The sequence below is a fragment of the Urocampus carinirostris genome, chromosome 13 (assembly GCF_059441175.1).
Source record: "Urocampus carinirostris isolate Australia breed hairy pipefish chromosome 13, RoL_Ucar_1.0, whole genome shotgun sequence".
Lineage (NCBI taxonomy): Eukaryota > Metazoa > Chordata > Actinopteri > Syngnathiformes > Syngnathidae > Urocampus > Urocampus carinirostris.
Window position 1 is genome coordinate 15,979,316 of NC_142361.1, and position 14,861 is coordinate 15,994,176.

General features: G+C 38.7%; 1 protein-coding gene across 2 annotated transcripts; it reads right to left on the reverse strand.

Moving 5' to 3' along the window:
• Window positions 1–1,819: 1,819 nt before the first annotated feature.
• Window positions 1,820–14,353, reverse strand: rtkn2 (rhotekin 2). 2 transcript variants are annotated; one of them, XM_088351244.1, is made up of 12 exons: window positions 14,171–14,353; window positions 11,652–11,848; window positions 11,420–11,466; window positions 11,266–11,319; window positions 11,062–11,179; window positions 7,753–7,953; window positions 7,425–7,519; window positions 7,070–7,176; window positions 6,192–6,323; window positions 5,721–5,889; window positions 4,843–4,950; window positions 1,820–2,466 (listed from the first exon to the last, which is right to left on the reverse strand). In XM_088351244.1, exons 1-12 carry the CDS (start codon window positions 14,303–14,305, stop codon window positions 1,868–1,870), a joined length of 1,962 nt encoding a protein of 653 aa, XP_088207370.1. In that variant the 5' UTR covers window positions 14,306–14,353; the 3' UTR covers window positions 1,820–1,867. The 2 variants fall into 2 exon arrangements, with proteins under 2 accessions (XP_088207370.1, XP_088207369.1); XM_088351243.1 differs by having other exon boundaries at window positions 6,192–6,353.
• Between the last annotated feature and the right edge of the window lie 508 nt (window positions 14,354–14,861).

Consider the following 14,861-nt stretch of genomic DNA (forward strand, 5'->3'; position numbering starts at 1 on the left):
CTTGCGGTTTAGTATATTAAAGCAATGATTGATGAATCCTAATTTGTCACTGACCAAAATCGCAAAGCATTGATGCATTGGGAATCGGCCATGGGTCACGGCGGCGTAAACCTAACCGCTAGACCCCACTAGTGATACAGATGACATATGAAAAGGCATTTTGATTGTATCTAATTAATCACACTACTTTCCCTAATGGTGCGAGAAAGGAATGTTAGAGAATGGAGCAAAGAGAAAGACATCCTAAAAGATTCAAACGCAAAAAAAAAAAAAGACAAAGACTCTTTGTTAAGTATGTGATGATGTATCGGACTTTGCGTTTATTTATATCTTTCAGGGCACTGTTTTCTCTATTCTAACAATCATTTCTGGCACTGTGAGTTTAAGGAGTATAATGATAAGATACAACTTAATGCCTTTTTCTGTTATATGTATTACTAGTACTGTTGTGGTTAGGTTTCGGCACGTTCACTTCCCTGACCCAGGTTCAGTTCCTGTTGCATCCATTTTTTTTGTTATTTAGGTCATGGATGATTTTCAATGGATCAATCTTTGCAAAAATTCGACAGTATTACGAATAAATGCTGTATGCATTTCCAAGCTTATCCACAGTAGAGATTAAAGGCACGCGTTCACATTTCTGGCCTTTTTTTTGGCGCCAGTACGTCCGGAAAATATTGTAATTACAATAATAAAAAATTACAGGGTGTTTCAAAAAATGTGATATCCTTTGAATAATAATAATTATTATAATAAATATACGTATTTCCCTCAGCTAACCTAAAAGCAGATAATTTGTAAATGGAAAGACAAAAGTAATCTGCTGGAGACTGTTACCCAAGATATGCTTCAGAGTGTTTAGCAGGAGCAGGATTATCGGTTTGACATGTTTAAGGCGGTGAGGATATTTAACATTTGTGAAATCGTTCCCATAGTCCACATGTTGTTGAATTTCTCATTCATATTTTGAAAAAAAAATCTTACGATCTTCAACTTTAATACTTTATTATTATTATTATTATATTATAATTTGCCTTAATCATGTACTTTCTGTGATTAATTACATCACAAAGAATATAACATTTTTGAAACACCCTGTAATTCAAAAGTGAAAAACAATTTCAAACGGCAGTCTAACTTTCTAATTCACAGTTGAAAATATCAGACAGTGAAAATGTTGATGGGTTACTCTGTGTTAGAGGCAAGATCTTGGGCCTTAAAAATGTCAATCGTTAAGTCGGGCCGGCCGGGATTCTCTCACGTTTTTCCCCCCTTTGTGGAGACTCTGCACAGCATGCACTAACCTTTATTCAGTTCATTATTTAGATAAAGAAAATGCTCACACAACTATCAGTTTAACTCGAAATAGCCAAATCCAAAGAAATTTTAATCCTCGGTGTTGGGGTAAAAGACGCGCCGCTTCCTCCTTTCACCTGTCACGTCAGACGTCATTTCTGCTTCTTGCCAATCGCTTACGAACTTTCTATCTTTCTTTATTTCATTATTTGCAGCTTGCAATCTACAGAATATGATTTTCTTTTCGGTGCCATTTCGTTCAGTTTCAGTGTTACTTTTGTTTGCTGCGTGTCACCAAAATGTGTACTTTGACGTTGAACCGTTCATTTTGGCGATGACCTTGCAGTGAACACTTGATTTCGCTTAGTTCAACGCTGAAGTACACACGGCCAAAGTAAAGTTTCATGTTTACTTTGGCGGCAAATTAAAGCTTTAGGTTTATTTCGTTTTCTGTTATCAAATCAAATTAATCCGTTGCGTTTGGGCGGGTTCGGGTGTATAAACCACCGACTCGGGTTGTGTCGGGCTGAACTTTTAAGGCCGATCTTACCTCTACTCTGTGTGATACGATTCAGTGTTCCATGTTAGCTTTGAAGTTCCTCCTCTCTTTGAAGGACTTTCTAATGTTGCTCTTTGATGCGTTTGCGTGGCCATCTTGCCCTTCGATGTGAGTGAAGCCGAGCGGCGCGTTTTTGCGGCTGGCCGCCGGAGTGCCGCCGCCATTGTATTTGTTGTTTTGCTGCAATTGCTGAATGATAGCTGAGAATTTGGCATCTAAGGACGGCCTCCCAGTTTTGGATTTGACCCGGGGTGCGTTTTCCTTCTCTGGTTGCCAGACGGGTGGAGGACGAGGAGGTCTCTCTGGACGAGGTGCACGAGAGAGAAGGGTTTCGGGAGTGTCGGGAGGAGGAGGCGCACGTCGTTTCTTGCCGCTGTTGGGGGTGGAGCTGGAGCACGGTTTAGGGCTGGAAACTGGGGTGCCGCTTCCTTTCTGAGATGCAACAGCGGTCGTCTTCTGCAATACGAGAGAGTGGGAGCCGTCGAAGAGCGTGGACCAATTGGGAGGTTCGGTCGCTTCCTGGTGACCAATCAGGAAGCGACCGCCGGTTTCTTCGATCTTGTCGTGGATGATGTCGGTGATGCTCTCAAACTTGCCTGGGGAGTTGAGACCTGCAAGAACCACAAGCGCTTGACACGTTCATGTGCTAAACATGAAAACTTAAAAAGGAGCTGTAGAGAATTCTAGACTACTTTACTCTCAGCCGCCAGCTTCTGGCTTGATTTATCATTGGGGCCTCTGTCAGCTCGTACATGATGTGAACGTTGACAGACTCAAGACTTTTCGAGCAACTAGCAAGATGGACACTGAATTACAAAGCCAGTTGTAAAGTAATCACAGGCACTTAATGGATATCTCCTCTCAGAAAATCAAGGTACTTGCTATTGCTGTCATGAAATCACGTATTTTTTTCCGTCGTTTTCCCTCCGTGCCGTTGCGTAATAATGCCCTTACAAAAACAGGCCTCTTCTTATTTTCAACATTTTCCATGATTGCTAAAAGTTGGCAATATGTTTCTCTATGAGGGTAGTATAATACACACAAAATGCGGGTACAAGTGTGACGTCGCTCTCCAAGTGCAGCCCATTCCTCCTACAAAAAGGTTTTTCCACCCAGAACACCTTTTTTAAAAGTAAGATAAAAGCAGATTTGCACGGTGGAAAACTAGCATAGGGGATTTATAGAACTCAATTGGGCATTATTAACACATACCTAATAGAGAATATATTTCACTTCTTAAGGACACCTCAAACAATGCACCACACCTTTTAAACATCGTACTGGAAATGCTCTGTAAGCAATGAAAGGAAAGCAAACCTGATTCCATAAATACACGTTCTGGTCAAATGCAAACAAATTCACATTAATAACAGTTTGTGTGTTGGGATTTTTTCTTCATAGCAGTGACGTGCAGTCAGGGGAGGCAGGTGACGCTGTGCCTTAACTTATCATGTAAATATAAAACTAGAAATATATAGTTAAATTCAGTGTTAACCTTCTTTCTACTTAAATTACATTTTTTTGTTTAATTTTTTTAAATGACAGATTTTTTTAAACATCATATAATAATTATTATTACTACAATTAGTATGTAACATTACAGTGCTGAACATCTGTAGATGCTCTTGCCTCATGGCAAAGGGCGATAGGGAGACCAAGGATTTTGATTTGGGGGAAGCTATAGCCCCAAACAATATAATTGGTCATTGTATTTGCCAGCTTACAGCATGTCAAACCATAAACTCTTTTTTTTCTCTCACTGAATGGACTTTTTTATATGATGGAAGATTTCGGATCAATAGATGTTTTTTGACTTTTGTTGTTGTGTTATTTTTTTTTATTTTATTTTTTTATTTTCAAAAAAAGTACCACATAGACTTTATTTTTAAGTTAAGGTAAGAAAATAAAACAGTTTTTTTTCATGCAACAGTTTACCTGTGTATATTGCTTTTTTGCTTTGCAATTTAAATAATGAATAAGATGTAGGTTCATGTATTTGTAAATCTGACTGGGCTTTGGCAGACACTAACCTCACAGCATTTATTACTCTAATTTATAAATATGTATTAATTTATAAATAATATTACTCCGATATGATTTGCTCACTGTAGAGATTGAGAATACATCCCTGAGTGTACACTGTTATAGACCATTTTTCTTTTCTTTTAACAAACAAAACTGGCAGCTATGGCAGCATTGTTCTCCTTCAAACTACACCCCTTTAAAAGTTGATGGAATCACTCAGGATTGGAGCATTTGAAAGGTAGTTAATGCCTAAATTTGATTGGTTATTTGAAAAGGGGGATTTGAAGTTTTTGTGACTTTCTGACTTAGATTTATATGATATAATTGTGCTAGAGAATAGTTACTATGCGGATCAAATTCAAAATGTCTTTTATACATAACAGATATTTTATATATAGTATTACACATCACAGTGATACATCGATTTTGTAGCTTAGGCAAAGGGTTATGTGTGGCATATGTAGTAAGTGAGGCTATGTGAAGTAGAACTACGCCGATTACAAAATAACCACAGTTTACCTCTCAATATTTCAGAATGTTTGCTTTTCTTTTGGAATTGTCTTTTTTTTGGGTGTTTGCTATTTTTATGACTAAGTGATTTCAAGTAAAGTGGATAACAAGATTTTTTTTTTGGTTGAGGCCATTGTGCACATGAAGAAAGAAATTAGGTTGGATCCTCAAAATGAGGCTTTAATAATCAAGAAGTTACACTAGCTCTTCATTTATATAATTTCACAAATTCTTAAGCTTAAAGACATTTAAAAATCAGCAGAAGATTCAGTTTTGAAGCGAATAAAAACAGTTTTCTATCTTGTGAGGAAAGGAGAATTTCTTTTTTTATTGGCAACATTTTATCTTGTTTTTTTAACATTATAGAACTTAAAATCAGTAAACCCAACCAGCTTCTTAAATTTGTATTGCAAATAGACAAAATATTATCCCACCAAACCCATCATACTCACTGAGGTCTTCATAAACTGAGTGGGCTTGCTTGGTGAGGAAAAGTGACGGTTTCCGCGGCGACGCTACCTCGATTTTCATGAGCTCCTCACAGCAGTGCAGCCACTGACCTGCCGAAAACAACAATTAACACCTCCACAGAGCTGCCAAACATTAAAAAACATGTTTCAGAATGGATAAAGAGAATTCAGATTTTTTTTTCACAGTAGAATTTAAGAGGGCCAAGTTAAAACTGATTCTTTGACTATGTTAAAACCTCACATCGAACCCGCTGTTACTGCAAGTCCCCAGCAGATGGCACTAATGCACATTAAATACCAAGGAGCAATCAACATAAAACATGAACATCGCTTGAATTTTTTGCAATTTTCGCAGAAATCATGTATTTTGTAATTTGCTATAAGATGGATAGTAAACTACGGAAGATTTATATTGTAGTACAATAATCCCTCTCTGCATTATGGTTTACTTTCTCGTGGTTTCGCTACGTCTAGGATTTTTATCATGCATTGTGTTCTGCATTCTCATTGGCTAAACAGTCACCCCGCCACTTTTCTGGCTACATCTGCTGTGCGTCAATAACGTTGCAGTCTAAGTGGTACAATAACGAAAAAAAAAACAAAAAAAACTGTCAACTAAAGATACGCACGCACAAATATTTTTCAATGTCAAATTTTTTAAAAAGGCAACATGTCAAAATAATTCGTGTGGGAAACCACGAGCACTACCTGCTGGCTGAATTGGCAACAATCAAATTAGATTTTGAATTGAATAAATATAATTTGAAGCAGTTACTCTACACATGTATCTCGTAGAACTGCTTTCATTACTTCCTAAACAGACGTAGATGCACTTGTTGACGTCACACCCGTGCACTTACTCTGATCGTAAAGATGCTGATGCAAGGCATCCTGCCACTGGTCCAGCTCCTCCCCGCTGTCCGTTATGAAAACTTGCGTCTGTGTTCCCTCTGGCGAAGGGTTGCTGACCGACAGGCTCCGAAAGGTGCGCCCTCCTGAATCCTTTCGTATGACTTGGATGCGGGTGTCCTGCAGGAATGACCCCAGAGGAACTTTGGTGTTGAATATGAAAGGAAACCCTCGTGACAGAACGCCCTGTTCGATTTCACTTGGTTTTACTAAGTTTTATGACATGCAGAATTTAAAATATCTTGGATAAGCCAATGAGGTTAAATAAAATAGGAAACAGGTACAAGTATTCGGAACGCTGCAGCGTAAAGTTTTCATCTGTGATTGCACGGATGTGACATTGTCATTTTTAATCAGCAGGGTCAAGTTAAAAGTGAAATAAATATTATGAGCTTGTCAGGTTTGGTAATAACTGGACCCACCTTGTTGACTGACAGGCGCAGCTCCGGCAGAACTTTGGCATCCACCTCCTCCGGGCTAAAATAGCAGAGCAAGCTGCCGGCACTCAGGACGCAATAGAAGCGGCAGCGGCGCTCCAGGCCCTCTACACTTTGCTGGCAGGCAACATGGAGAGAGTTTTGAGTCTATTTCGCCAACAACGGGTCGTCCAAGATTGGAATCCAAACAGTTAATTCATTCCAATTATTTTATTCATTTGCATTTTTTTTTTAATGTAACAAGATGCATTTTGGAAAAATAAAAAGTAGAATATTAAACTGAATAATCTCTTTAAAAACTGATTTATAGTCTAACCACCAAATCTTTTTAAAATGTTTTAATTTGTGGAATTGAAATATATTTCAGGTAAATACTATTTGAATACCTATTATATTTCAAATTAAAATAACTTAAATTAGAATAATTGCATTGAGGGCAGGAGCTCCCCTGCGAAAGAAAAGTAGACATGAAAAAAAAATTTCAAAAAGGGGGGGAATTTCCTCCCCCCAAAAAAACAATTATGCAAAAAAAAAAAAAGTGTGTGTATATATCAAATAAAAACAAAAATGTGATGATCTGCGCTCCGGCCTATTTTACAGATTTCAAAATGATAATTCAAAATTACTTAGTAAATATTAAGCTTTTTGTTTAGTAAAAGAAACTGCTAGATGATTTTTCCCCAATCAAAACAACATTCAACCTTTTGGGACACAATTGAATAAAAAAGATGGTGTTATATTTTTAGTGTATAATAAGGTCATGCAAAAATCCACTATGCAAAAATCTACCGGTGTGATGGTGTTTCTTTACAAGGGTAGACTTGAAGCGTGCCAGGCAAAGAAGAAATAGTAATTTACTTTACCTTGTGGTTAAGGTATCCAACCATCACATTTTGTGTCATGCACGCAGGTTGCGCCGCCAAGCAGCAACAAATGTTGCCGTAAAGTGGAAGCCAGGATGACCAATCGGCTGCCAGGCATGAAAAAAAGAATTGTGCTTAGTCTTGGTTGAGAGGAGTTGGGAAATGGCAAAGCAAGTAATTGATACTAAAAGGATTAGCAGGCTTAACTGGAAAGGGAACTATAGTTCACTCAAGGAGATACATCTCTAACTAAAAGTGTGTTCATAATCACAAAAGCAAATGTATTGTTGGTATGAAGAAAAAAACTTGGCGAAAGCTTAGTCGTTAAACGTTTAGATATATTTGGATATCTTACATGTTTGGAGGACGACTAGAGAGTGGGACTGAAAGCTGCCTTCAGCCTCAGGCAGGCCCAACGTGGAGTGAGCCAGCAGGTTGTATTTGGCTCCTCTAAAAGAACAAACGCACAAAAAATGGCTTCAACACTGCCTGAACAAAATGTCACTGATGCACACCGAGGCATGTCAAATACAGTTTACAGCCCATTAAAAAAAACTCAAATCTTTTGCGATTTTATAACCACTCAACCTTATGATAACACCAAACAAATGCCCACGACGTATTTCAAATCGGCAAAAACGGTTTTAGTGCATACAGCATTCAAAACTCAATAGAGTACATACGGCGGCAGTGGGTTGTGCTGGAGGAAGATGTCAGGGTCCGAAGTATCCAGCAGAGGGCAGCATTTCTTGCCGGCGGTCTTGCCTATGGAGTTGCGCAGCTTTTTGGCCAGCTTTCTGGGAGTGTTGGTCAAGGTGAGCTCTTCCTCCACGGCACAGCTCCACAGCTCCACGCGCAACTTAAAATCTGGACCTGCATCTTTACTGTCGCCCGGGCGCAGGGAAGGAATGTTATGTACATGCATCGACGTTTTTGAAAAATGAACGCAGGCACTTGACTCAATACTACATATGAAATTATATATAGCATTAATAACAAAAACATCGATATGTAGTAAATAAATATGCATACAAAATGAATAAATATAAGTACACTTTTAAAACCCAGTTGATAAAATAAAATTACTCACTCAAAAAAATAAAAATCACAGCATCAATAGTCCCCCCAATATTTTAGATAACCAAGACAATGAATTATTTTACATTTCAAAAAACGCCTCACTACAGACCACTTAATAAAAAATGAAGTATATTTCCATGTATGAAGAGCAACATAATGAATCACAATTTACTCAGCTAATAGATGTACTGCAGCAGAGGCAACACCGTTATAAAACACTCTTCTCACCCCAGCATCCACCTCTTCGACTACCCTCTGGTGCAGGGGTGTCAAAGTCATTTTAATTCGGGGGCCACACGATAGAACAAACATTCTCTCGGGAGCCGGACAAGTACATTAGAGAGAAAGAAAAAGATAGAGAAAGAAAAAGCAGAAAGAGGGAGAGAAAAATAGAGGGGGTGGGACATAGAGAGAAAGGGAGCAAGAGAGAGAGAGAGAAAAGAGAATGGGAGGAACAAAAGAGATAAAAAAAAAAGAAATTGTGAAAGAGGGGGAAAGAAAGAAAAACAAATACAAAGAGAAATACAAAGAGATAAAGAGAGAAGGGAAAAGCAAGAGAGAAGAGAGGAAAGAAAAAATGAAGAGAAAGCAAAAGAAGAAACCATACACAGAGAGAGAGCGAGAGAGCGAGAATAAAATACAAGCAAAGCGTTTGTGAGAGGCACCTGGCTTTGGCAACATCAAGGGGACATATTTCAACCTGCAGCTCGTTTTTCGCTTGCGCTTCTCTCAGCGTTGTCTCATGTGCCAGATTCAATCCCTTAGTGGGCCTGATCCGGCCCTCTGGTTGCCTGTTTGACACTCCTGCTCTAGTGAGTGCTTTGGGTCCGTTATAACAAGGACTAAGGCTCAGAGACAGTTTCTTCCCCAGGCCATCACTACCTTAAACAAGCGCACAAGACTGTGAAATCTATATCTTGCCTATGTATAGAAAATGTATAGTCATATCTTATTAAGAGAGGTCAATTTATTTGGGAATTATTGTTATTCATATCATTGTATTTCATTGCACTATTGTTTTGATTAAAATTGAAAAAAATGAGAAGGTTGGTAATGGAGTTTGGAAGAGTGTGTGAAAGGCGTAAGATATGTGTGAATGTTGGGAAGAGTAGGGTGATGAGGTGTTCACGTGATGGAGTGGGCATTGTGTTAGAAATAAGATTGCATGGACCGGTGCTGGAAGAAGTTGAAAGCTTTAGGTACTTGGGTTGTGATGTCAAGTCAAGTCATTTTTATTTGTATAACCCTAAATCACGAAGAGTCTCAAAGGGCTTCACAGATTATTGTGGCTGCAGTTGGTGGAATGGAGTGCAAGGTATTGCAGAGAGTGAATCAATGAAGCAAGGTTTTGGGTGCTCTGAGGAGAGCGATAAGCAACAAGAGTATGGGTATGGATGTTAAGAGGGGACTGTATGAGAGTGTGATTGTGCCGACTGTTGTATGGTGCAGAGACTTGAAGCCTGAATGCAGATTTGAGAAGGAAATTAAATGTTTTTGAGATGAAGTGTTTGAGGTGTATGTTGGGAGAGACAAGATTGGATGGATTCAGGAATTAAATTGTGAGGGACAGAACTGGAGTAGTAGTGGAACTGAGCAAGCGTGTGGATAAGAGAGTACTCGGTTGGTTTGGACACATGGATAGGATGGATGAGGAGCGAATGTTGAAGAGGATCTACAGAGCAGAAGTAAATGGAAGGAGACCAAGTGGAAGGCCGCGATTGACGTGGATGGATGGTGTTATGCGTGCACTGGGGGAAAGATGTCTAAATGTAGTGGAAGCTAGAGCTCTTGTTGGTGATAGGAATGAGTGGAGATGTGTTGTGAAAGGATAGTAGGATAGTTTCGACGCGTCTTGAGGGATGGGCAGGGCACCTGTATGATGCGGTAGGGGTAAACCACCCTGACCCGAGTGACATGGCCGCTTTCTTGTGTCCCTTTTTATCCGGAGGGACAAAAGCATGACCAACTTGGGTGCCGAGGTGCTTAACTTATTTGGGCATTTGGGTTGCTTCTTTTTTCCTTTTCTTTGTTTTTGAGTATGTGTTTGTCTTGCTGTCGGTCACCCCCGTCGAGGAATATGACCATGGTAGATAAAAAGATTTTTTTGATGCACTTACAACTCAGGCCAGTCTCCAAACACTGCCTTGTAAATATTTCCGTCTCATCTCGTTGTCAACATTATTCACTACGTTGCTTTCAATGACAATAAAGACAATTTCAAATACAGTACTGTATTTAATACAGTTGAGTTTGTCGGGCATCTTGCCCTCTAGCAGTAGATCCCACCAGCTCGGTAGCCTAGATGGTAGGAGACCCGCTCCGGGACTGGGAGGTCGCTGGTTCTAGCCTCGGCCGAGACTTACAACGTTGGTACTCATTGCCTCCCTGCTTGGCGCTCGGCACTAAGGGTTGGAATTTGGGGGTTTGGTCACCTAATGACTCTCAACACAGCAGTTGGGTCTAAAATGGCGGCGCCCTGTTTGGCTGCGGCTGCGTCGGCTCGCTAGTTTAACTCTACGGGTTAGGTGTATCGACATTTCGTTCTGTGTGCATGGCTACAAAGAATGACAATAAAAGTAAATTCTATATTCTTCTTCCTCTAGATGAGTAAAAATGCAATTAAATGAAAAGACTCATAAATTGTTGCTGGACTTGATAGGGGGGAATATTTATTACATTTTGTAACAAAAAAGTTTGGGACTGTTTAAGTGCAATCGGTTCATTTCCTGGGAATCTCCTCTCGAGTGAATGACAAGGGCTCTTGGTATACAACACATTCAATGGGCAAACCATATTCTGTTTGTAAAGATGTGTATCAAAAGAAAAAAATGTTTCAATGTTTAAGACAGAACCGCAAAAGGTAGCAAGAATGGTCCTTTTGTGCAGTAAAACAGGATGCAACGAGCACTTACAAGATGGCCACTTCGTCAAAGCAGACATCCGTGATGGTTCGGTCGACAATTGCCATCTTGGTGTCAAACACTTGGCAGCCCATCTCCATCAAGCAGAAGATAGCCACCCGCCGAGAGCCTACAAACACAACAGCATTAGGTGTTCATACATTAACAATGTCAAAGTCAAAAGTAATAAATGCCACCAAATGGGGAGAAACTCACTTCCTCTGTTGTTAAAGTGATCCTGGTCCTTCCACAACAATGGAATACGAAGTCCTGCCACAGTGAAAAAGGTCCAATAAGAAAACAAACAATCTTGTGGCACATATTTACCATTTTTTTTCGTCTGAGTTATTCATGACGAAAGTGAACTTACCAGATATAGCAATTATTCCTTGACATGGCACACGGTCCCCCGATTGTCTGAGAAGATTTTTATATGATTAATACAAAAAGTGCAGCAATTCCCCAATTGTTTTAAAATTTTATTTTGATGAGTCATACAAGATGATAGCAAACATAGCATGCGATTTTGAAACACATTAATGACCATCACTCATCATGTTACAACTAATTTGCGGCACAAGTCCTCAACCAGTATCCATTACCTGCTAACTCGTGTCCTATTCTGTTCTTCCTTCATCCAGTTCATGTGGTTAATATATGCCTTGATCCTGGCATTGCAGGTCAGCAGGTTCTTGGAGGCATTGAGGATCGGTTCTCTCTTGCTGCAGGCCTGCAGCAGCTTGTAAGCGCCTTCTCGCATCCGCACCTCAAAGTCTAGCTTCTTTTGAATGTTGGTGCTCTGGCAAGAGAATGTTTTACACATGCAATTGGAAGATTTCATGGATATCCTCTTTCAACGCAGTTTTTTCAAGGATAGTACAACATAGTAAGACATGTTCTATACAACTCAACTTTTAAGTTTTCCTTTTGTTTGATTGTTTCAAATTGTGTAGGCTAAAACAGGGAAAAAAATGTTAGGCCGATCTCGTCTTGCTCATTTCGGCTCTAGACCAGATCATCTCGGTAAACGGCAGACGACAACGTCATCAAGTATAGGAAGACAATGGGAACTCTGATACTCTGACATCTTTGTTGCAAAAGTAAATTATGACAGTTTCTGTTGCAAAGTAAAACCATCTGTAGAGCAGGTGGAGTCTGAGAAAAGCTGCACTGCTACATATAATAAACAACACTAAATAAACTGCAAGTGGGAACATAACTAGGATGCATAAAGTAGTGTTTGTGTTATTTATTGGGTAAAATAAATCACGTTAGGAAACATTGTATGCAACGAAATTAGACATGGTACTCCAGTGTAAACATGTAATCAAGACTTTAAAAATAAATTAGACTGCCAGGATAAAAAGGCACAAAAAAAAAAAAACAACAACAACACTAACAACGTATTGCTTAAAAACTGGCCCAAATTATAAAAATAGTGCAATGAAAAAGAATAAGGTCATTGTAACAACAGTGCAATGAAAAAAGGTGCAATCATATTTAGCAAAAAACACAAATCCCCAAATTAGTCACAAGATATATATTTTCCCAGTTTTGTGAAATAACATTTAGCAGAAACAAATATAAATAATAATAAGTTGCAAGATATGTTTTCATAGTTTTATGAGCTCGTTCAGGGAGATGATGGCCCTGGGGAGGATGCTGTCTCTAAATCAGTTTTTCATTGTTTTAAGGGACCTGTGGTGCCTACCGGAGGGCAAAAGGTGAAAGAGGTGGTGGCTGTGATGGGAAGAGTCCTTTAGAATGATGAAATAAACTTTTTTTAAGTCATGTCTATTTGTATAACCCTTAATCACAAGAAGTCTCATAGGACTGTTCAGACTACTATTACACTATCAATAATCATATTTGTTACACAAAAAAAAGAAGAAAAAAAATTACAAAATACAAATAGTGATTCTATAATACAAATATACTACTACAGAAACATTACAGAACAACGAATTAACTACTACCAAAATACTGATTCAGGCATCGTCAATGTTTTTACCACAGTTTTCTTGTCACACATGTTAAAATATTCATCATCTTACATCACAAAAAAAACGCATCCTCTATCAATCCAGTATCTTGTACGCAAGAAAATGCATGACAAAATAAGACTAGATAAGTACCGAAATGAAGGACAAAATGTTGTGCGGATGTAGATCATCTTATTAGGAACCATGCCTCCAGTACTCTTCCACAAGCTTTTGAACGGCTTGACATTTTTTATTGTTAATAATCTAATTATTTTTGCTTCCCTTAGAATTCAAAATTGACAACACTGATTTACACAAGTGAGCTTTGTTTCTATTCTACATAGTCGATCTTGCTGTGAGTAAATGGGAGCTGCGTTGTGTTTGTAAGATTACTTATCGCTTAATAAGGGGACTTACAATTATTAATAAGCGGAGCAATTGGTTGAGGTTTGACTGGTATGATGTTATTAGTCTTATCCAGCTAGACAAGGTCACCAAAAAACAAAAGGGCGGATAAAAGTAGTTGGTGCCTGTCTGCCATATTCTTGTATGTATGAGTCTGTTGTGCATGGGTCACATTGTAACAATATTTAAGTTGTAGTCCGAATTTTAGATGTGTCAGTAAGGGGTTTTGGAGGTTGGTGTAGTCATCTTACTGCAGTGAAGAGGATAAACACAAAAGCCAGAAATGCTCCAGTTAATTCTTTTAATGTATTGCATTTTAATACAACAAAGATAAATGGTATGCATATATATAGCAATTTTCAGGTCAATGAAGACCTCCCAACGCGCTTTACAATGTGCTTTACACTTACCCATTCACACACACAAATAGGGAGTCAGCCATGCAATGCGCCTACCTGCTTATTGGAGGCTGCAGTTTCAACAACCAAGAGTAAACTAATTTCGGAGATGAGTTGGCCATTTAAAAAATAGATTTATTCAACACGTCAAAGTTAAGGGCGAGCACACAAAGTTTGTCATTCGAATTTAGTTGGAGAAGTGTATTTCTGAGCCAATTCGCAAGTTTAGGGAATTTCTCGTCAACGTTTGACTTGTTTTGTAAGACTTCGGATCCATTCGGGCGTCACCGAAGAGCAACGAAGATAAAAACACATGAAAATGCGATGTTATTTTACCTCTGTTGGCTGAAATAGAGCACTCTGCCGTATGTTCTTTCTTTTAATCTCCATCGCGACCGCCGAGCTTCCCGACATAACGAGATTGAGTTTTGTTTGCCGTCCGGAATTTTGAACGTCCCGCTGGTCGTCCATGTTGCTGTTCTCATTCGTCCAGCCAGGAGTAATGTGTTATTCGTGAACGTAAAGGCTCTATCAGCCGACTCATTGGAGTGAGCGAGGAGACCCGAACCCTTTTGACATGCATTTTTTTCTCTTAAAGGTGCACAATGATCAGTCAATATGCATTTTTCCACGTATTCTGAGTTGTTGACTTTAAATTGAATGAGTAACCTCAAGTTAAAATTGTTTTGTATTGTATATTTTATTTTTATAGTTATGTAAATATTTTAATTTATATTTCAAGGATCCTGTGTTTCGTGATCTGCTTTTTTACCCAACATATAAGTAGTTTATTGTTGTATTTCATAGAAATATTCCCTTTTGAGTGGAAAAAATGCTACTATAATTGAGAAGTACTGTATTAACAATGCCTTAGTTAGTAATTAAGATATTGTGTCCATAATGATCATCGGATTTCACCAAGATAAAAAGAAAATCAAAATTGAGCATTATGCTCTTTGGTGAGTATCGCCATAATCATTGGTGTAAGCAACATCAAGAAAATCTGAAGAGCCGTGTGGGAGAAAAA

Excerpts from the sequence above, each read along its gene's own strand:
- rtkn2 (XM_088351243.1), bottom strand. The coding sequence starts at position 14,305 with ATGGACGACCAGCGGGACGTTCAAAATTCCGGACGGCAAACAAAACTC. Across the intron at positions 11,849-14,170 it reads CTCTATTTCAGCCAACAGAG|AGCACCAACATTCAAAAGAA; the intron begins GTAAAATAACAT and ends TTCTCTTGCCAG. Across the intron at positions 11,320-11,419 it reads AGGAATAATTGCTATATCTG|GACTTCGTATTCCATTGTTG; the intron begins GTAAGTTCACTT and ends TCACTGTGGCAG.